The sequence below is a fragment of the Mixophyes fleayi genome, chromosome 3 (genome assembly GCF_038048845.1).
Source record: "Mixophyes fleayi isolate aMixFle1 chromosome 3, aMixFle1.hap1, whole genome shotgun sequence".
Classification (NCBI taxonomy): domain Eukaryota; kingdom Metazoa; phylum Chordata; class Amphibia; order Anura; family Limnodynastidae; genus Mixophyes; species Mixophyes fleayi.
In genome coordinates this window covers 282,921,379-282,943,690 of record NC_134404.1, presented here as the reverse complement: position 1 = coordinate 282,943,690, position 22,312 = coordinate 282,921,379, and the positions used below count along the sequence as shown (strand labels likewise).

Below are 22,312 nucleotides of genomic sequence, written 5' to 3'. Positions count from 1 at the left end.
ATTTTGTTGGTGATAATCATATACAAATAGATTGTTATGGTCTTTGGATATATGGCGGCCTTCCTGTCTGTCTTCGCACAACGCTGGATACATTTTACTATAGAGCATGATAGTTGCATGTGTATGCAATATACAGTACGCGGTATAACAGTTTGATATACTATGTAGGTGAAAGAGAATTACAAGCACTGAGTAGCAGCAATGGGCGTGACGTGGCCCTCCCACTCGTGACTGCCGCCCGATAAGGAAACTGAGAGACTTTAACCTACACTCCAAGGCTGCGGGTAAGTGTTCTTGTGTTTTATCAGTGTATCAAACTCAGGACCCCTAGACGTGCAGGTTTTCCAGGTGACAATTATACCACCTCTTACAGTGTCAGTCAGTAATGAATACACCTGTGCTAAAGCAAAGAGATATGGAAAACATGCACTGTTAGGGATCCAGAGGACCAGATTTATGGAAAACATGAACTCTTAGGGATGCAGAGGACCAAATTTACGAATCATTATTGTATGACATTATTTTATGGGGTTTTTATACCTCTCAGCAGTTCCGTTCACTCGGGATATGAATAAATGAGGGTATTGAATGCTAAAAATGCTAAAATGTCAGCCAATCTTCTGAATTGAATTCAGTATACAGTGCCATTCCGATGGTGTATGTTGTTAGTTCTAGTTATTTGTAGTTTGCAGCTGTGTATTATAAGATGTATTTTATTTATGAAAGGGTGTGTGTCTAGAAACACAATAAAAGGTGTATGTGTCTAACATAAGATCTGCTTTGTCTGTTTAAAAAAGTTGTTGCTGTGAATTGTAGTATATGGTGTGGTCAATAAAAACGTCAGATACTTACTTACCTGTCAGTAAGACAATTCTAGAGATCAGTAATAATATGACAACCTTTAGAAAATACAGCACTATCTGAATATATTTAATGGTTGACCCTTTTGTCACCTGGATGCTACTGTTTTCAATTTCTGATGTTTTAGAATCATATACATAAAAATGTGTCAGTAAAAAGATGGTAGTCTGGTGAGTTGTTTGTAATATTTGTGTCTGGTCATACCGATTTAATTAAATTATTCTAGTTTCATGGATGGACAACAATTATAATCTGAATGTCTTCCATTGTTAATGGAGTTGGAATAATGTATGATTCGAAATCATTAATACTTGGCTCAGTGTGTATTTTATCCTCAATATTTTAGAACATGAGTTACAGGATTTATATTTTAATCCTAGCTGTCCTTTTTTTATTCCAGATCTTCAGTCTTTTAAACATCCATTTACTACAGTGTTTCTCAAACTCAGTTCTCAGGGACCCCTAACAGTGCATGTTTTCCATATCTCCTTGCTGGAGCACAGGTGTATTCATTACTGACTGACACATTGTAACAGATACACAGGTGGTATAATTACAATGTGTTGGTCAGTAATGGATACACCTGTGCTTCAGCTAAGAGATATAAATAACATGCACTGTAAGGGGTCCCTGAGGACTGAGTTTGGAAAACACTGATTTACTATGATCCCTCATTTGGGCTAAAATCCCTCTGGCCCTCTTTATTTTTATATTTGTAAAAAATATCTGCCCATATTTGGGGCCTGATAGAGGTTCCCATGGCTTAATTTATGCTGGAACACAGTTCTTGTACTACTCTAAGCCCGATAGTCTTTAATATTTAAAGCTAATTTTTAAGTGGTTAGCGCTTCTGCCTCACAGCGCTGGGGTCATGAGTTCAATTCCTGACCATGGCCTTATCTGTGTGAAGTTTGTATGTTCTCCCTGTGTTTGCGTGGGTTTCCTCCGGGTGCTCCGGTTTCCTCCCACACTCCAAAAACATACTAGTAGGTTAATTGGCTGCTATTACAATTGACCCTAGTCTCTCTCATTGTCTGTCTGTATGTCTGTGTATGTATGTTAGGGAATTTAGACTGTAATCTCCAATAGGGCAGGGACTGATGTGAATGAGTTCTCTGTACAGCGCTGCGGAATCAGTGGCACTATATAAATAAATGATGATTATGTCCTCCTAGTATATGTTTTACATTTTTTGAGTTCCACTTTTTTATATTTATATAAATAACACTGGAGGTTGCTATGAATTCAGTCAGTCACAGTAGGACACTTGTCTATCTTTAGGGCAGTGTCAGATAACTGTTTTAGAATGCTGTGATTTTCTGATGAAACCTCATGACTCTAAGGCAGGCCTGACCAACCTGTGGCTCTCCGTTGGCCAGGCCTGCTCTAATACAGTGGTTTGCTCCGTTGGCATATTATGAAAGTGAATGGGAAACTTTTTTTTCCCCACTTTTTTATAGCACACTATAGCATCAAAAAAAAAAAACTTCATCGTGCTAAAGCACCTATTAGTTGTGTTTTTGTACTGACCATAGAGCTGAACAAATCCAGCTACCCATTGACTACCTTTTCTTCTGGCAAAAATGTAGAGTTCATAAAAGAAAGTAGGTTTAACACTCTGTGGGGCGTATTCAATTGTTGAGAAATCCCGCCGAGTAAAAACTACTACCGGTATTAGCTGGATTTCAGCCCGCGGCTCAAGGAGCTGCGAGCTGAAACCCAGCGAGAAAATTACCGTAGTAACGGTTGTTCCGCGCACTATTACCGTAATAACGGTAATAGTGCGCGGACCGCGGGATTTTCGGCGTTTCCGCCGACAATTGAATACACCCCTGTATGTTGCATCAGAAACATTGTTCTGACATGTTCTGTGTGGATGTCTTGACTTTTATTTGTAACCCTACTTTCTCACCTCTCTGCAGCGATCAGGGCCCAGCAGATTGTTACTGCTCTCAGTGAGGTTGAGGTCACACTGGATGCTCATTATAGGCGTGGAGCAGGTACCATCAAAACATTAATTATAAAGTGTGTGTATATAATTATATATTGTTGTAGTAATTAAGAAAAAATTATATGTTCTATTTTACTTCACACAAAATCTAATTAAATGTTGATGGTTTTCTTTTAACATGTTAATTTCAATTTTTTATTTTTTTCTGTCACTTTAAAGAGATATGATGTACTGCCGGACATCACCGTGATGTCTAGCAGCGCACAGTGCAGGGTGCAACAGTACCCCCAACATTGCAGATTTTCCTGCGCACCTCTATGGGATACAAGGAAAAATCTGCAGTGTTGCATCGCCATTGAGTGTCTTCACGACCATTCCAGAGGCACTCTGCGGTACATCGCCCCTTGGAATAAATTCAGATCTGTGAATTATGCTAGGCTGACTTGCCCTTTTAAAAAACAATAATTTAAACAAGATATGAAATAAAAACATGTCTTAAATGGAAAAACGACAGTTTTTTCTTGATGGCAAAAAATAGCCAATGTGCATACTTTTAGTGTAAATTCCAAATCTAAGGGGTAGATTTGCAAGCCTTCTAAAAAAAGGAAAAGTAGAATGTACTAGATTAGATTAATGATAGTTAGAACCTCTACTTTTATTTTTAGAAAGGCTTGATAAATCTACCTCTAAATCTCTTTTAAATATTCTTTAAACTTTTTTTTTTCAAATGCAAATAAACGAGCTTTATCGTCTAACACGGGCTTGTCTTTTTTCGTCACAGCTCATGTTTTTTTGTAAACTGCTAGAATGCCAGAACAATTGGTCTTTTCATTTGTATACAATGCCATTGGTATCAGAGAATCATTGCCAGCAAAGCTAGTGGAGGAGACATATAAAAAAGGAATGACTACAAAGTAAGCTTTTGTGGTGCAGAGTGGACCTGACCTTAATCTATATGAATTTAACTATATACTTCTTCTTTCAGTACATTCCTAAAAGAGCAAGATGTCTGGTAAGGAGCTTCAGATGACCATTATGGATCCGGTAATGACCATATTCCCTTGAAACTAAAAAAAAATCTGCTGTATTTAAACAAAATAAATGTGGATTATTGTTTGCTGTGAGGAGTTGATGATTATACAGAATTACGGTACTTCCTTTTTTCACATTGTAGTAAATCAAAATTAGCCATTTTCAAGCTAAACCGCAGATATGATTTTGCTAACATAGCAGATGCAGTATTGTTGCATTGAATATGGTTTTCATATCCTTAACACAATGTTCAATAGTTCATTGTGATGGCTTGTACAGTCTAAACTTGGTTGGAGCACACCTGAAATGGCTTTTGATAATATTGATAGTTTGATATTTTAGCAAATACAGAGTCATATCGGCGGCTCTCTGAGGTCCATGGCTAGAAGCAGGGCAACGCTTGGCACGGATGGCTGTGTGCTGCCAAAGCGGGGGATCAGAGGTAGCAGAGGGGTACTGCTGCTACTGCACTCCTGCCCCCAACACTGGGTGACCTGGGGGTGTAGCGGGGGCTTGGGCAGAACCTGTCAGTGGCTGTGGAAGGTAGCTGCAGCTGCACTGTGCGCCGCAGGAGAGGCAGTTGGTGAGAATGACACTTTGCCAGCACAGTGGAGGAAAGTAAGAAAGGCACTGTGGGCCCTAGGTCTGGAGGCTGCCTCTTTTTCCTCATGGGGCTGGGTCAGGCTGTGGTTTCTTTGATGTTGGCTGCCACTAGGCGTTGGAGTGGTGGATTGTACTGTCCATTTGGACTGCTGCCAATTCAGTTCTTGGTCCTGCGGGGAGGTGCTTCCTCAATCTCAGCACTTCCTCGTTGGCAGTCTCTCACTCCTCATGTGCAGAAGCCAGAACAGCAGCCATCTTGGAGCTCCAGCCCTCCCCTTCTCTGTCCTTCCATCTGTAAGGTACCAGGTCTGGGGGTTGGTTTTCTGAGTGGTTAGTCCCTAAGATTGATTGGGCTCTGGGGCTGTATTGTCGGCTCACTCTCTTTTTCTGATTGTCTGCTGCCTCTGTCGTATGTTGACTTTTTCTTCACTCTGTGTCAGTCATGTTGTATTCGGGGAGATCATCAAGAGCTAAGGCTGGGGTTACTTCTATAGCAAAGTTTTCCTACACCAGATGCCTGGACCAAAAAGGTTTGGGTTTTATTTGTTTTTGGTAAAAAAAAAAATCTAATAGTTCTTTCTCTTTCATTCTATCTGGGGGACACTGCTACCATGGGTGTGTGAGGGGAGTGGAGTTTGGCACTTGACTAGTTATCTTGTTAATATATCATGCCGACAAACCCCACCCCTCTGCAACTCCCCTTTAGCCTCTTCAGTTTTAGTTGAGTGCCCAAGGGAGTTGTTTACTTATGTTAGTTCTTATATTTAACTAATTTATTTTTATTTATTTTTATTTATTCCTATACAGGAATGTGCTCTGTTCTATACAGAGCACACTAGTTCAGTGGAAGGGGGCAGCTGTCAGACAGTGAGAGCTCTAGGGCTCTCACTGACAGCAGAAGACTTTTTATCTCCCCTTTTCTCACTGTGACTATAAGCCGCTGTCACACTGATCTTAACTCGATTACCGGTGCTACCTTGAGTGGTAGAAAGTGCTAATAATCAGCGTCTGAGGCTGCCATTAAGGATGATACCAAGTCCCCTCTTCAGAAAAAGGAGGGGGGAACATTACAGCAGCCGGCAGAGCAATAAGAATTTAGCAATTACTGCCTATTGAAGAGGCAGTAAATAGCCAATGCCGGCATTATGATGGAAAAAAAATGGAGCAGACAGCAGAGGTGTAGGACGGAGAGAGCTAAGAAATAGAGTTCCCTCGTCTGCACAGCCATTTTGCACTCGCCTAAAGGCGCCAAAAGGAACTGCCAGGGAAAGACAGCAGTTACTTCTGAGAGAACACACAGAGCTGCTGACAGACCCCTCCTGCTCCAGACGTCTTGGCCTTATGGAAGGCTAAGTACTAAGAAAATCTATTCTATACTCACTATAATTTAGATAGGAGTGTATTAGAAAGATTTGTTTTCATGCAAATAGATTAATAGATAGAATACTACCTGCATAGATATTCTTTTGTTTCACACATAGCCTTAACAGGGATACTATCTTTTGACTTCTGTCATAGATTAGTAAGTATCTTCTGTCTTTTTTTCTTGTGTGATTACCTGTATTACATTTTATTGCTGTGACACTGTCCCTTATAAAATGTAAAAGCACCTCGTGCAAAGTATTATACTTGCTTCAAGTGTAAAGTTAAATTACCCATTGAACAACAGGAACCGGGGGCACTTTGTACTGACTGTGGTGGGGTTTCCATGGTAGCGCAGGCACAGACTAACGCACCACCAATAATGGAAACACCAGTATGGGCGGCTGTCATGACGCAGGGGGTTACCACATTATCACATTGGTACAACTGCTTTCTAAACATGCAGAGATTCCGGCGGTTGCTGCGGTACTCCCTTCAACCACTGGAACAATAGACACCCTAAATTTAGGTGGGACCATGGGGATCACCGATTCTGTCGCCTCAGGACAAGCGGGTGATCCTCCCAAGTCCTTCCTAATGGAGAACCAGCTTGGTCTACATCATTGGTCAGGGGCCTAGATTGGTTAAACCATTTCTTAGCAGCGCCAAGACCTTTACCCAAGAAAAAGTGACACAGATCCGCTAATCCCCTTCTGTCCCTCTCTGATTCGGAAAGATCCTCAGAAGAGGAGGGTGAGGTTTTAGAGGATTCCGATTCCACACAGGTTATGGACCCAGAGGAATCTCCCAGATATCGGGGGTTGATGACCTGGTGGTAGAAGTGCAGCAGGCACTTGGACCTCTAGACCTAGAGGAGACTAGAATTACAGATCGGAGTCTCTTTAAAAGGGTCAGGAAACGGGCGATCTACATACATAGTAACATAGTTGATGAGGTTGAAAAAAGACACCAGTCCATCAAGTTCAACCTATTTTGGATCTCCTGCGATCCTGCACTTATATTTGAAATTAATCCAGAGTAGGCAACCGCCCATCTGTTTCAATTTTGAAAATCCCCCCGGACTCAATATTGCAATCCAATTTTTACCCTATATCCACTACTATCCTTTATTTTAAATTAACGGTCGTATCCCTGGATACACCTTTCCGCTAAAAATTTGTCTAACCCTTTCTTAAACATATCTATTGAATCTGCCATCACAACCTTCCCTGGCAATGAATTCCATATCTTGACTGCCCTTACTGTAAAGATCCCCTTCCTTTGCTGGTTGTGAAATTTCTGTTTTCCTCCATCAGTGAAGTTAAAGGAAATCGCAGAAGCATCCTGAAAACAACCTGATTGCAGGTTTGTTATTCCACGAAGCGTACCTTGCTCTATACCCATTGCAGGAGGGTGATCTAAACCATTGGGGAACAGGTCCCAAGGGTTGATACGCCAGTGGCACGCTTAGATCGCCACACCACCTCCCTGTAGGATCCCACTAACTGTAAGATAGAGGCTTTTTTAAAGTCCATCTGTATTGCAGCAGGCACTCCATTTTTCATCAGCATGGGTTGCAAGGGCTATGGAAGCATGGGCTGACCAGTTGGCAACAAGTCTGCAGGATTCAGACTTGCTTCCACTGGCCTTTCACCTCAAGGACGCTTCAGGATACGTATATGAAGCTGCCCAAAAAGCAGCTTCCATCTCCTCCTCTGTTTTTAACAATGGCAGTTGCGGCCAAGAGGACCCTATGGCTGAAGTCCTGGGATGCAGACACCAAATCAAAGACATCTTTGGAGTCTCTTCCTTATTCAGGTGGAGTACTCTTTGGGCCTGAATTGGACAGCATAATTTGCCAGGCAAAAGTACCTTCCTACCAGTCAATGTCCCAAAGCCTAGGACACCCAGGTTTGGCTCATTTAGACAGCCCTTTCGGGGAGGGGGGGGGGGGCTCATCTGGTCAGGGACAGACACACAGGTCCAGACCACTAAAGGAGACTCGTACTGAGGTAGGTCCTTCTCCTCCTCCACGAACCGTCTTTTCTTCTAAGCTCCCAGATAACCCGGCAGCTTGACGGTCTCCCACCCATTCTTGCGGAGGCGGGAGTGGGGGATGTCTGCTTCTTAAAAGATCAGTGGGCAGAGTCCTCGGAGAACAGTTGGATTCACTGGATTATGATGAGTGGTTACAAAATAGACCTATCGGGCCCAGCCCCTTGTCCATTTTTTGCAACCAGCTTTCCCTGCAACCCACAAGGAAGACAGGCAATGCTCCTCTGTGTTGCCTCTCTTCTTTCCGCAAAAGTGATCTGGAAAGTTCCGGAACATCAAAAGAGACAGGGTTTCTAGTCCAACTTCTTTTTGGTCCGAAACCCGGATGACTCCTTCCGCCCTATCCTAAAACTAAAACAGTTGAACCTACACCTGCAGGTGGACAAATTTCGGATGGAATTACTCGGGTCGGTTATCAATGGACTGGAAGCAAACCAGTTCATGGCGTCAATAGACATCAGAGACTCCTACCTCCATGTTCCTATCTGGAAAGCACATCTGGCTCTTCTCAGATTCACAGTGGGACCTTCTCACTACCAGTTAAGAGCTCTCCCATTCGGCCTTTCAACAGCACCACTTGTCTTCATTCCAGAGGTGTGCAAATACTGCCCTACCTGGGCGATCTACTAATCAAGGCTTCCTTTGCTCACCTGCTCGACCAGCATCTACAGCTCACCATCAGGATCCTGGAGATGCATGGGTGACTCAGCCATCAGTCCCAATCCCATGTAGATTTGACATTTCTGTCATGGAAAACCCTCTTTGTTTTGGCCTACTGCTAGAATATTTGCAGAGTTAGCAGTCTTGTACTGCAAGTCTCCTCTTCTAGTTTTCCATGAGTATAGGGTGGTTCTTCAGACAAAACCTTCCTTCCAAGCTAGGGTGGTGTCCAGATTCCACATTAATCAGGACATTGCCTTTCTCACTCTGGTCAAGAGTAGGTCTCTCTTCGCTCTATCGAAGTTGTAAGAGCCTTGCAGACTTATGTGTTTAGGATTCAAGATGTGCGCAGTACTCAGGATCTTTTGGTCCTCTATAATGTGCAGAAGAGGGGCTGGATGGCTTCTGAGGTTACCAGAGCTTGTTGAATTACAGATGTAATTTGTCAGGCTTATGGTAGAGCAGGCCAGCCTGTTCCAGAAAATGTTCATGCACACTCCACTAGGTTGGTGAGTGCATCTCGGGCAGCAAGGCATGGAGCCACAGTTGGGCAGCTGTGACTGACCAGTACTTGGTGCTCTGTTCACACTTTTTCCAGATTTTATAAGTTTAATTTGTTTGCGTCCAGGGATGCCAGTTTTGGGAGACGGGTGCTTTGTGCTGTTTCTTTTGAGCATTCTCACCTGTGATGGCAGTTTTGGGACTTCCCAAAGGTACCCGGTGTCCCCCCAATGGGTGCCTCAGAGAAGGGTTTAGAGTGGAAGGAGCTATAAACAACTATTCAGAAATTTAAAGTGCCTGCATGCCTGGATCTACACTATAAACACCAAGTAGGAGTAAGAGGAAATGATTTAACTTAAGTTTAAAAATCCTATTTCCCCTACCACCAACACAACAGTGCTGCCAATTTAGGAAGGAGCAAGATAACCTGCCATTATATCTTGGACCGAAGAAGCAAAAGTAAGGATTATTCTAATGAAACCCACGCAAACACAGAAAAAACATACAAGTTCCATGCATGTAGCACCATGTGTGGAATTAAAAGATGAGGCAGCAGTACCACTATGTCATATAACTTTATATATTTTTTAACAACTTTTCTTGTGCTTTTTAGAAAATATTTGTGAGTCCCTCCAGCTACTTATATAGATAATTGAAATGATTCTGTTAATTGGCCAGTACAGATTGGAAAACATGCGTATTTGTAAATTGTTTAAAGACTAGTATCATGGAAGTATCACATGGAAAGGATTTCAGTACGAGTTGAACATAGATGTGCCTTTTATTTATTTATTTTTTAAGCTAATGATGACATGGATAGAGCGAGCACTGTTGACGTGAGGAGGTGTCATTCTGTTTATTCAGATTCATATAGTATAATTTGTACACTGTTATAACCTATTTTTTGTTACAGGTCATTCCATATGTTGGAACCATTCTTGGAGGTCTGGAATCGGGAACCATGGTGGTGATCCATGGGTCTGTTCCTAAAGATGCAGACAGGTAATTGCAGAAAATTGTATTGGAATTATTTTACAAAACAAACCAATATGCGCTCCTATTAATGGTACATAAGCTACATATCTATATCCTCTGGGGGGTTTTTTCACATTAGAAAATAACTCGTGATATTGAACAATAGCTTGTTGTAAGCTACATAGTAAGTGTGAATAGAATTAAATTGTTTCCCTGTGTAAAGGTTAAAACTTCTATTGCCTATATACTGATCTCGGAGTTAGAAATATTTTTACAACACTTAGACCGTTCTCATGCTGAAACTCTCAGTTCTATTCATGTGTCAGGGGTTCCTTTGCCTAATTGTTTAACAAGGCATTTGGGCCATCCATTGTCTTTCCATTTCCCCTATTTATATAGGCCCAGCATGAGAAAGACATTTGGTGCAAGGGGAAAGCACAAGCAATGATGATTTTGTGATTGACTGTGATATGGTGGTTACACTAGTGACTGGTTCATCTTCAGTCACAACATCCACAGTTTTATCTGTCAGTTTGTCATCTTGACATAAGGCCTTTTAACCACTAGATGAAGTTCTCACAAACAGAGACATCCCTTTTTTTTCACATCTGCATTTATTTTGTTTACTTTGTGTATCCTTGTTTCAGGTATGCTTTGTTTTCCCGCAAAGTACCGCGACGCCTTAAAAAACAGCAACAATAATAATATCCAGTGGATCTTTACCTTGATTGTTGTATTTACCCAGCTATTGTGTTTGGTTGACTTTTTTCTCTACCTTTTATCATGTTCACTGCAAAATTTTTCATATACACTGTCTAATAAAATAACCACTTCCTGCTACTTGCCTATAATAAAGACTATCCTTAGCAGTTTCTCTTTTCCCCTGTCCAATTCCGAAAAAACTTATATTGTATTTTTCCACAGCCTCAACCCAACACAAACTAACTCTCCTCACAAACACAAATCCTATAAATCATGGCTTTCCCTTCCCCTGATTTTAGTAGCAGAGGATACCCTTCTCACTTTTCTCCTACCAGATCAAGAGACCCCAAATAACCTTATTAATATCACAGGTCAGCTCTTATTCCCTGTCCTCTTTTCAAATGTGTGCTCTGGAACTTGCACTCTGCACAACTTAAACCTGTTGGCTCTCTGAAACCTAGATCACTGATTTAAACACCACATCTCCTGCCGCCTGCTCTTTACACTTCAAAATACTGCTGAATTACCCTGTTATGGTTATCCCCCAGTCTCTTCTCTTACCCTCCCAGCCTTTAAGGACCATGATCTTAGCCTTTTTCACTCAGTTTCTGTATTTTGTGTTGCGGTCATCTATCATTGTCCTGACATGCGTTTCTAGACCATTTCTGTGCTTGGCTCTCACTTTCTATCTTGTGATATATCCAGTCTCATTTTGGGCAACTTCAGCATCTCCATTGATGACCCACATTCCTCACCTGCTTCAAAATTACTCTTTATCCTTCTCCTCCAGTTGACTACTTTGCCTACACCTGAAAACGGTAATTCGCTTAATATTATCTATATCTGCCTTATTGCCACTTCGAACCTCATCAACTTCCTTTCCCCTCTCCAAATTACTATTGTTATATCATATAACCTCTTAAATCAATTTGATTATTCTCCTAGACTGACATCTGGCATGCACCAAAATCTAAATTCAATAAACCAAGTGACTCTTTAAAACCTGCTCTTTCCCTATATGTCCTTTCCTAACCTGGCCACAAAACACTCGCACTGTTTTAGACTATGTAGCCCCAAGAGTTGCTTTAAAACAAGTTGGCTTATGGAAAGCTCACATTATTTTGTTAAACACAAGGGGAAAATGTATTTTAAAATCCACTGAGTCCAGTTATCTCAAGAACCACAAAGCATAGATTGTCTTTGTTTTCATTGGTACGAATTATGCTGTTTTTAAGGGTTTAATGTGTTTTTAGATTCTAAGAAGAAAAGCGTCCTGTTAGGAATTTTTTTTAGCTTGATCTAGGTTTACTACAAAAAAAACAAATTAAACAGAGCTCTAAATCTATTGTGGACTAGAACATAGAGGACTGAAAACAGAAACTACAGAAAAAATCTATTCAAATATTCATTTGGTTCTAAAATACTAAATCATATATATATAAAAATATATATATATCTAAAACATTAGCATGAAGCTAACAAAAATGTTCAGATAATAATTAATAGATCAAACCTATATAAATCCCAACATAACAAAAAAAACTTATTAAATCACCTAAAACTCAGAGAAAACCTCCAGCTGGGGTATTTAAATACAGGAGTGTCCTCCTGTGTATAAAAAAAAATACAGTGCATTCACCAATTAATGAGTATCTATATTAAAATTCAACACTCCGTAGAAACACTGAGGTATTGTTTTTTGTTTTTTTTTATATTTCATTTTTTATTCTTGTCACAAATATTATATTGATTTAAATCATTAAATATTTCAGCTTTTATTGTGTCTGAATTTTTAAGTTTGAAGATCCTGTCCTTTTAATAACCCTATATTTTGATTTTGGAAGACAAGAGAGATTGCTATTGAAAAGAGCAATCTTTCCTAAACTGCTCATAACGAGCAATAATGCTTTAGATATTAAACCACTAATATTAGGAATGCCTCAATAAGGGATAATCTGTTTTCTTTTCCTTGCGCTTAATGTATTATTGCAAATGCTGCGATCCATTCTGATTCTGCAAGTATTATATTGTAGTACAGTTCCTAGGGTATTGCTGATTAGATTATTGATATTAGGATGTTTTTATGACTAAATAATATTTCATCTGCAGTATATTTGTTTTTTAAGTGAGGATAATATTAAATTAAGGAGTGGCTTCATTGGCAAGAAGCCACTAGTATTCTATTTGTCATCCAGTTTAACTGTCAATATTTTGAGCACTAAGAAATATTTGAGGCTAGTGGAGGGTTTCTTGCAGCATGCAAATACTTAAAAGGAAAATTGAACACATCAAATTTTTGCAAAATATACCAAATACTGTTCCTTCAAGATTCATGTCTGCTTTTAATCTTAGGTTCCAGATAGACTTCCAGTGCGGGAGCAGTGAGAAACCTCGCTCTGACGTGGCCTTTCATTTCAACCCTCGATTTAGAGGACTGATAGTCTGTAACACTTTACAGAACGAAAAATGGGGTTGGGAAGAAAAAACCTACCAAATGCCTTTCACAAAGGGAAAGCCTTTTGAAGTAATCATTCTTGTTTTTCATCATAAATTTCAGGTGAGTTGTTGTTGTTTTGTCTGGTTGCAACAGATTTTAATCTCTTCTGAAGTATGTCGCTAACCTCAGACGTGGATAAAGAAATCCTCAAAATCGTGGGATAACCTCTTTGTTTAAACATAGCTTCAGGGGTTCTACATTGTGTATATTTTTTTAAGTTTGCTGTTGCCACTATAGCTTTTCTTAACTCCAGTCATTTTCCACAATGCTGAAAATCAGTAGCTGGCTGTAAAACAATGTTTTTGGTTTACAATTATATTTATAGCTTATTGTCTGCTGCAGGCTAAATGTATCTTCATTTCCAGGTGTAATTAAACTGCTGTGCAATGCACTTGTGTGAGTTTTGACAAAAATATTAGGAACGTCTTTCAGAATCATTATCTATAATGGGTAGCACGGAGGCTAAGTGGTTAGCACTTCTGCCTCACAGCACTGGGGTCATGAGTTCAATACTCGACCATGGCCTTATCTGTGTGGAGTTTGTATGTTCTCCCCGTGTTTGCATGGGTTTCCTCTGGGTGCTCCGGTTTCCTCCCACACTCCAAAAACATACTGGTAGGTTAATTGGTTGCCATCAAATTGACTCTAGTCTTTCTCTCTCTGTCTCTGTGTATGTTAGAGAATTTAGACTGTAAGCTCCAATGGGGCTGATGTAAATGAGTTCTCTGTACAGCGCTGCGGAATTAGTGGCGCTATATAAATGATAAGGAAGTTGTTCTAACATCGATTGACAGGAAAGACAATGTATTTTATGTAATGGTTATTTCATTTCACAATTATCAGTGATTTATTATTTCGAAACCTGTTTCATTATATTCATTTTATTGAATTTAAGTGTACTTATCAACAGTAGTTCTAAATTAATGGTATAATGTTTTTTGTTTTCTTTTTTGTTGTTGTTACTTCTATGAAAATGTGGTTGGATGTATAGCTCTTCCCTATTCCAGTGATGTCGCCAACCATTTTCATTTAAAGTTGGACACCTTTTTTCGTACAGTGCATGTGCACCAAAATGCTTATCCATGCGTCCACATTAAGATTTTTTGCATATCCCTGACTTGCATTTGTATAGGCGGAATGGAATGAGGAGGGAAGGAGCGATTAAGAGTATTCATGTGCAGTAAAGGCATAGTCACATAATTGCTCTAAAATTGGAGATGGCACAACTGCAGATATGCCTTTCAGGAGGCGTCCCTGTTGCTGGTGCTTTACCCCTGGAGCAAAGATCTGTGCTGCTGGTGATAATAAATAAATAATAAGGTTTAAACCGTAAATAACCTCCTCCCTCCCCCAAAATGATCCAAGCTCCAGCGCTCATAATCTTGGCTTGTTGCGTCAATTGCAGGGCGGCGACCAGAGTGGTGTCCTGCAGCAACCAACACCAGGCTATGACAGGGTGGGCTAGTCACACCCTAGGGAGAGCCCACGTTGCATGTTTCCCTATCATAATGTGAAGCACTGGAGCTCTTCCCAACACCTATGGGTATTAGGATAATAAAGCTTTTTTTGTTTGTGGTGCTACTGGCCCAGCAAGTCCTGGCGGCCATAAACTTCTTGTGTATGCTGGCGCTTGTAAAACACCTCCTTATGTATTAGGTCTTAACCAAAACTCTTTTTGTTTCATGTTATTGTACTTTATTTGTCATGATCCCGCTGGTGTACAGTGCTGCATAGTATGACCTACTGTGACCTGTAGTGCCACATCAAAAATTCAAAAGCCGATACCATAACAAAATACTTTTATTTAACCAACTACTCCCCAATCCCTATTTCACAAAATACATAGTGATCCTTTTTTTTTTCTTGAAGATTTGGAGTCGTAAGGAACAAAACAAAAAAACCAATACAAAAACAGACTAGGCACATCTGCTTCTTGCAGAGCCCCTGCGCAAATGACGGGAGCTAATCAATACAGAGCAACTTCACTATGATTGGTCAGAGCGTGGAAAAGCCGCTTGGATTGGTTAGTTGCTGCTAGATCTCATGTGGTGTCTAACCACAATGAACTTTGCTTGTTGTGTCCAGTAGTGTTACATACCAAAAAGCTGATTTCTAACATTAACTTTTTATTACCCCACCAGGCATGGGTATTGGGAAGAGTTCCAGTGCTTTCAGCTTGGGGCTGTTTTTGTTTTGTTTTTTTCCTGTAGGGGGGCGCATTTTCCAGGGAATTTACGCACGTGCTCACCAGGTTAAGTAGTGGGAAGGATGACACATTATGACAGGGGGCCAACATACTGTGCGACCAGCCCAGCCTCTTACAGCCTGAACCCCCTGATACCGCACAGTCATCATCCTTAATTTTAATTAGGTCTGAATAGAAAATGGTTTGTTTTTGGAGGTGTCAGGTCATGCATGGTTTAGACTACATCCAGACGGATGTTATTTCAGATGTTTTAGACACATTGGAGCATAAAGTATTGTGTAAAATAATGTAAATATAACTATCTTGCACTGCCTTATGCTTCAATAATATGCTAAATTGCCAGAGAAAAACATTCAGGTAGATGAAGCCTAACACAAACGTGAGCTTTGCTAGCCTCACCTGTAAGTGATTTAACCCCCCCCCCCCCCTCCCCTCCCTTCTGGATAATATCAATATTTTGCTAAATGCAAATATTGCTGGAAAAATATCGTACAATCTGACTTTTATTCTTTTTTTTTTTTTTTTTTTTTTTATTGAATCCTGAATGTTTTGTTGCTTTTAGTACTTAAATTGATCATTATTATAATACTTACACTATTTTTATTTTATTACAATTTTTTTACTATTAGTTGACTAAATATGTGAATATGTTTACAACAATAATAACGTTTTTACTGTTTAGGACTACCAAATCTGCTGTAACGTTTTACATTTTGTCATGTTTTAGATTTTATGCTATTTGTTCTGTTTTCTTATTTTAGTTATCTTGCATTCAAAAGGCATTACATTGGTTGAACATATTGACACATTCTGTTTCACTTTAAATAACCATTTATAAATGTTTTGTAGGTGTCTGCAAATGGCAAACATTTACTGTCTTACAATCACAGAATGAGCCTGGATAGAGTTGACACCCTTGGCATATATGGAAAGGTGGCGATTAATATAATTGGAATAGCAAAGGAGACCGTAAGCCTTTTTTTTTTTTTCTTTAACATTATTATTTTTATTTAAGGGAAGGGAAGAGGTACAGAAAAAAAAAAAAGGGGGGGGGGGGGGGGGTAAATACATATATTTTTTTTCCTTTCTTGAGTCCATAGAAGAAAAAATGTTTTCGCTAGCCTTTATTTCTGGTTTTGGAATGTATTAATAAATAAAATAATATTATTGTTAGCTTTTATTTATAAGGTGCCACAAAGCTTCTGCGGCACCACACATAAGAAGTTACAAAATAAAACGAAATTACATATGTACGTACAGACAAGTACAATAATAATTACATGGATACAATTAACAAATTGCATGGCATATAAAAACAATACAGCACAAGTCAAAACGGGTAGAGAGAGTGGGCATAGATGAGACGGAGTACAGACCTGAGACCTGATGTAGAGGACCCTGCCCGTGAATGGCACAGAGGTCTGCAAGATATTGAGGCCATGATGTAGAGGCCTAGAGGGGCCATGATGGTGCACGGGTTTAGGTGGTACAGAGTCCTGGAGGGTCCATATGGTTCAGAAGCCTATTTGGGCACATCCAGGATGGTGCAGGAGTCGTGATGATGTCTAGCCTTAGGTAGTTTAGAAGTTCGGATGGTGACCAGAGATGTATGACAGTGGTAATGTAATCAGCAATGCATTAAATGATAAACAATAGCAAAGCAACACTAAGACAAAGCAGTGTTATGGTAGAGCAGTACAAAGGCACGATAATGCAGCACCATAATAATAGCGTTAATGGTGAGATTGAAGCAGGAAAATAAGAGAGAACAAAGATATAATTACCAAGTAACAAAGTTCAGGACAGTGAAATAAGATGTGGAGCAGGTTAAGCTTGATATGGCAGATATCAGAGGTCGTTTTCTGTGGGGGGGGAGGGATTCAAATTTCCCCGGAGTAACGCAGCATTAAACCTATTACCATTAATACGGTAAATATAACCCAGATTTCTGCGCCACAAGCAAAAACCAGCGTTACAGATTACCGTACTAATAATTACCGTACAGTAATTATGCATACTATTATCATAGTAACAGTAATAGTGCACAGGCCGCATTTCTTTTGGCAGTATAGCGGCCAATTGAATATGCCCCTGTATGTTCTTCTATGTCGTTTAACTGTGCATTTCCTAACACTTTGTGAGAAAACCTACTTAATGTAGGAAACCCCAACATGTGCCCCCTTAGAATGAATACTAAGATATAGTTGGGAAGAATACAAACTAGCTACAGTTGTGCTAATTGGTCCGCTGATCAGGGGTAAAAACAAAGACCTATTATTAGTCAGGCTAGATGAGTACCAGGCCAGTAAACTAGTCCTATACTATGCTTCACTGATCATCATTGTATTACTTTTTTTTTTTTCTGTTGTGAATTTATCTGTTTTTTTTTGTGTTTTTTTTTTTATTTCTTCTCCACCTCCCCACCCTCCTTATAGACCCAGCATGGCTCACAACCAACATCTCTTGCACTCAGCACTGTGAATGGCAGTCGGGTAAATTATTATTCAATTTGTGCACGATGGTTGATGTACTAATGTCAGAAATGATTCATTCCAAGTAATTGTATTTTTTTTTTTTTTGAATGTTTACTAGGGAGCATCACAAGAGAGTTTGACGTTTGTGAGTATTCTGTGCTATTGTTACTACCTTATAACTAAAGATAAGCAGAACCACAAGTGTGTATGGTGGGTAGGATAGATATAGTTTTTTATTCACGTAAAAAGAATTGAACTAAGAAAATATATTGTTAAGGGAGAGTGTATAGGATCAGCTTTTTCTAGAACCTTTAAACATTTATGATGCTCTATAGCTACTTTAAAATTCCCGCTACAATGTTAAAGCATCTACTGCAGTAGTTGTTAAGATGGCCAACAAACACTTGTCATTCCTAAATTGGTTAGTCCGTCATTTACGTTTGATGTCCGTCAAAATTTCAGCCTAATCATCCTAATGCTTCATGAAGTGTTCGTTCTGGATCCCAGAACCTATACAGTTAAAATAGCTAGAGAATTAAGTGCTTACATTATGTTTTTGGTTCCACAAAAAATGGGTAATAAATGCTAGTCTAACTTTAGTTGTTTAGATGCATACTATTTTATGTTTTTAACTGTATAATTGTTAAAAAGAAAGCTACTAAAATGTATGTTTGCATTTGTAAAAGCAACAATATAATGATTTATCTTTGCTCATAAGAAAATGTTGTGTGAACAATCTTTCTCACATCACATGTGCTACTTTCCCCGTCATCTCTAGGTAGTTCCATATACAGGAAGCCTCCCCAGTACTCTAAACCCTGGAAGAACAGTGGCTGTAAAGGGTGAAATAAACAAAAACGCTAAAAGGTACAGTATCTGCTCACTTGGTAACTCATCACATTTCATTTTGACTGCATATTTTATTTAGCTCCTGAAATGTTCCACTGTTTACATTGATTTTGTTGGTCTTTTTTTTTTTCCGTCTTACTGTTCATAGCTTTGCCATTAACCTCCAGCCTAGTGGCTCAAAGAACATTGCATTGCACCTAAATCCACGTATGAGGGAGAAGGTCTTTGTCAGGAACACTTACCTCTATGAAAGCTGGGGGGAAGAGGAACGGCAGCTGAGCGAGTTCCCTTTCTTTCCAAATATGTATTTTGAGGTAAGTTGAGATGTGCATGTTGTCTAGTACAGTTAGATTCAGTGTGAGGACCATAATTTACAGATGTGTATGTATAGATTTATAACACAGAAATAAGAATGATACTGTTATAATCTACTCCTTATTAATGTTGAGTAGTTATTGAGTAGTGACTAATGATAAGTCAGAAGTCCATGTTGGAAACCGTTACATTTCATGTATCATAAGGATTGGCATTACCTTTTACTCTGAGAGGCAAACTATGGCTCTCTAGCTTTTGTTGAACTACAAATGACAGCATGCCATGCCTGCCAAACTACTTAAAGTGACTTCAGAGATCTGTTATCTGTGGGCTTTAGCCTTTATGCTTTTTTTAATAATCGCCATTCTCTCCTGGTACTGCTTGTAATCCTTGGAAGTCTATCCTTAGCATAGTAGTGCAAGCTATTTGTGAGAAGAAAAAACTGTGATTCTTGTTTGGACCTTTAAACCTCCTCTTTAAAACATAACAAAAAATCTAAGTTGGGCTTGTGGATAATAAAAGCAGATAATACAATATTTCTGTCTTTTAATTACTCTAAAAATAACGTTAAAGTATATTGTAGCTAGGGAAATTCAAGCTCTACTATCAAAAGAATGGAATTAAAAGCCATAGTGGGCTGGTTAGTTACAAAGCTCAAATCTGCAGTAACCCCAAGCAGCCAATCACAAATTATCTTTGATCGAACTAGTGCAAGTTATACAGTGAAAGCATATTCCTGATTTGTAGCTATGCAATTTTGCACTTTCTTAGTATTCGTACTAAGTTAGAGTAGTAGTTGTTTCAACCGCACCAAGTATATTTCTTTACAATGTCCCCTAGGGGCCCGAGTCATTAAGGAGACCAAAGCATAAAAAAGGAGTAACTTTGCACCTGGGTAAAACCAGGTTGCATTGGAGGGGGAGATAAATTAAAAATGTGGGGAGAGATTTATAGTTGGGATAGGGCATGTCCTAGATTAACTTTAAATTTCAGTGTAAAAATAAAGCTATCCAGTATTTGTGTGCTACATGAAAAAACAGCCTTATTTGCAAAATAATAAACTAATTTGGAGCCCTTGCACTGTAACATGATTTTTCCCAGAGAACATATACTCCTTTTTTGCCTTGCTTTCCTTAATGACTCGGGCCCACAGTGAATATCTATTCCAAACCGTGAGAGGTGCAGCCACACAACTCATTGTCCTTCCCCATGATTTACAACCTTGTATATTAAGAGTAGATCATGGGAAAGGACAATGATACCTTGTACTGTATGGACAATAATTTTTAGCTTTTATAACCTCTGATAAAGGAACTTCTTCTAATCGGCTAACAAAATCGGTCCGTAGTTTGTCTCCTCGCTACTGTCGTTTTCTATATGTTAATTGAAAATATGGACCCAGTATTTAGGTTTTACTAGCAAATATGAAACTATGGTTAACCACCTTGAGATGCAGACAAGCCTCATGATTTATAGTTTATATTTAGATCTGGTAAATGGAGTGTATTAGTGAAGAAAACAAATTATCACACAGAGTTTATTTTACACAAATAAAAATGTTTATTAGAATTAAGAATGTGACAACAAAGCAGTTGCAGTTTTATATCTGCAATTTTAAATCCCTTCATTATCACACAGTGAGCAGTTAGAATTTTATTTCACTTCTATATTTCACGCCTCTTTAGCAACCAGGATGTTCCAATATTTTAGTGATCAATAAGTAGATTAAACTGTTTTTGTTCTGTTTTTTTAAAACATCCCAGAGTGCCCCAATTAACACATTGGGCCTGATTCATAAAGGAAAGTAAAGCAAAAAAAAATGAGTGCCTTTGAACCTTGGCAAAACCATGTTATAATGGGGGGGGGGGGCACATTTAAAATGTGGGGACTGATTTATAATTGGGCTAGAGTATGTCCTAAATCAACTTTACATTTCAGTGTAAAAATAAAGCTATCAAGTATTTGTGTGCTACATGAAAAAACCGGGCAATATTTTCCTTATGTGCAGAATAATAGACTTGTTTGCACCCCTTACATTGCAAGACGGTTTTGCCAAGGTTCAAAGTTACTCATTTTTTTGCTTTACTTTCCTTAATGAATCAGGCCCATTATCTTTTCTCTTTTTCTTAATGTTATTAGTACGAAGTAAGCCACACACCCTTGTTAATCTAAATTCATTCTAAGAGCCAACATTTCCAGCAAGTTTTTTTTTTTAGGGGAAGTAGCCGACAATTATTAGCAAATAAGAATATCTATACTCTAAGAACAATGTGTATTGTTAAATAAATTGATCACTAATTAATACAGAGCCATCTGAATACATTTTAAATGTTCATTACTGCATTGCATTTTATATTTTTAGTATAGTTTAGTTGCTAAAATTGGGAGTACATGTATTTTGGTTTTGTGTGAGGAGGGCATTCATTGTTGGTACTTATGAACATGATACAGAGATATTATGATTCAGGGTAATCCCACTGATGTGGTTTTCTTTATTTGTAGCTCCTCATATATTGTGAGGCTCATCAGTTTAAGGTTGCAGTAAACGGACAGCATCTGCTGGAGTATAAGCACCGCTTCAAAGACCTGACCAAGATTAATGAGATATCCGTTCATGGAGACATCCAGCTGTATGATATCAGAGTCTGGTAGCTGCCATGTTTTTTGACTACTATGATTTAGACGCATTACACTTAAAATGGTTGCTTATATTCTCAGTGGACATTGCAAGGGTTCTACATTTACTCATAAGTCAAGATCACTTTATTCAGAACAAACATATATAGTAGTATCTAGCTGCAATAATAAAGGAGGAATAAAATACATAAGATAAACTTAAAAACTTGTCTGTGTGATAGAAATTGTCCAAATCAACTGACTTCACCTTGAAACCAAATAAGACCTTAAATCCCTTTTACGTCTGGGAAAAGTAGGGGATAGGCTTGTAACTGATCTTCCTCTCTCACCGCTCCACCACAATCCCTACATTGCCTCCTTGTGTCCTCCAGAATCAAATTCAAATTACCCACCCTTACCTAAAAAGCCCTCAACAACAACACCCCTGCATATATCTCATATCAAAATAATCTCCCTCAAGCTCTCTTAGATCTACCTCTGATCTGCACCTTGTCTTGTCTCTGATAACCACCTCTCACTCCCACCTACAAGACTTCTCCGTGCTGCTCCCCACTTATGGAATTCCCTACTACGCTCAATCAGACTTTCTCCGCCTTTAGATCCTCTTTGAAAACCCATCTCTTTTTTAGAGG

The 22,312-nt window shown here is 39.1% G+C and overlaps 1 protein-coding gene across 3 annotated transcripts; it reads left to right on the top strand.

Annotated features, from left to right (window-relative positions):
- The first annotated feature begins 28 nt into the window (after positions 1–28).
- On the top strand, positions 29–21,885 carry LGALS8 (galectin 8). 3 transcript variants are annotated; one of them, XM_075203683.1, is made up of 11 exons: positions 30–284; positions 2,784–2,861; positions 3,798–3,856; positions 9,939–10,027; positions 13,055–13,259; positions 16,255–16,374; positions 17,841–17,897; positions 17,998–18,024; positions 18,658–18,746; positions 18,877–19,042; positions 21,546–21,885. In XM_075203683.1, the coding sequence occupies exons 3-11, from the start codon at positions 3,818–3,820 to the stop codon at positions 21,693–21,695; spliced, it is 942 nt and encodes a 313-aa protein (XP_075059784.1). In that variant the 5' UTR covers positions 30–284; positions 2,784–2,861; positions 3,798–3,817; the 3' UTR covers positions 21,696–21,885. The 3 variants fall into 3 exon arrangements, with proteins under 3 accessions (XP_075059786.1, XP_075059784.1, XP_075059785.1); XM_075203684.1 differs by having other exon boundaries at positions 2,784–2,886; XM_075203685.1 differs by lacking the exon at positions 17,841–17,897 and having other exon boundaries at positions 29–284.
- Positions 21,886–22,312: the final 427 nt, after the last annotated feature.

What these genes read in the sequence shown, in the direction of transcription:
- LGALS8 (XM_075203683.1), top strand. Translation starts at nt 3,818, where the DNA reads ATGTCTGGTAAGGAGCTTCAGATGACCATTATGGATCCG. An exon ending in GCACTGTGAATGGCAGTCGG is followed by an intron (nt 17,898 to 17,997) that starts GTAAATTATTAT and finishes AATGTTTACTAG; the next exon opens with GGAGCATCACAAGAGAGTTT. An exon ending in ATAAACAAAAACGCTAAAAG is followed by an intron (nt 18,747 to 18,876) that starts GTACAGTATCTG and finishes TACTGTTCATAG; the next exon opens with CTTTGCCATTAACCTCCAGC.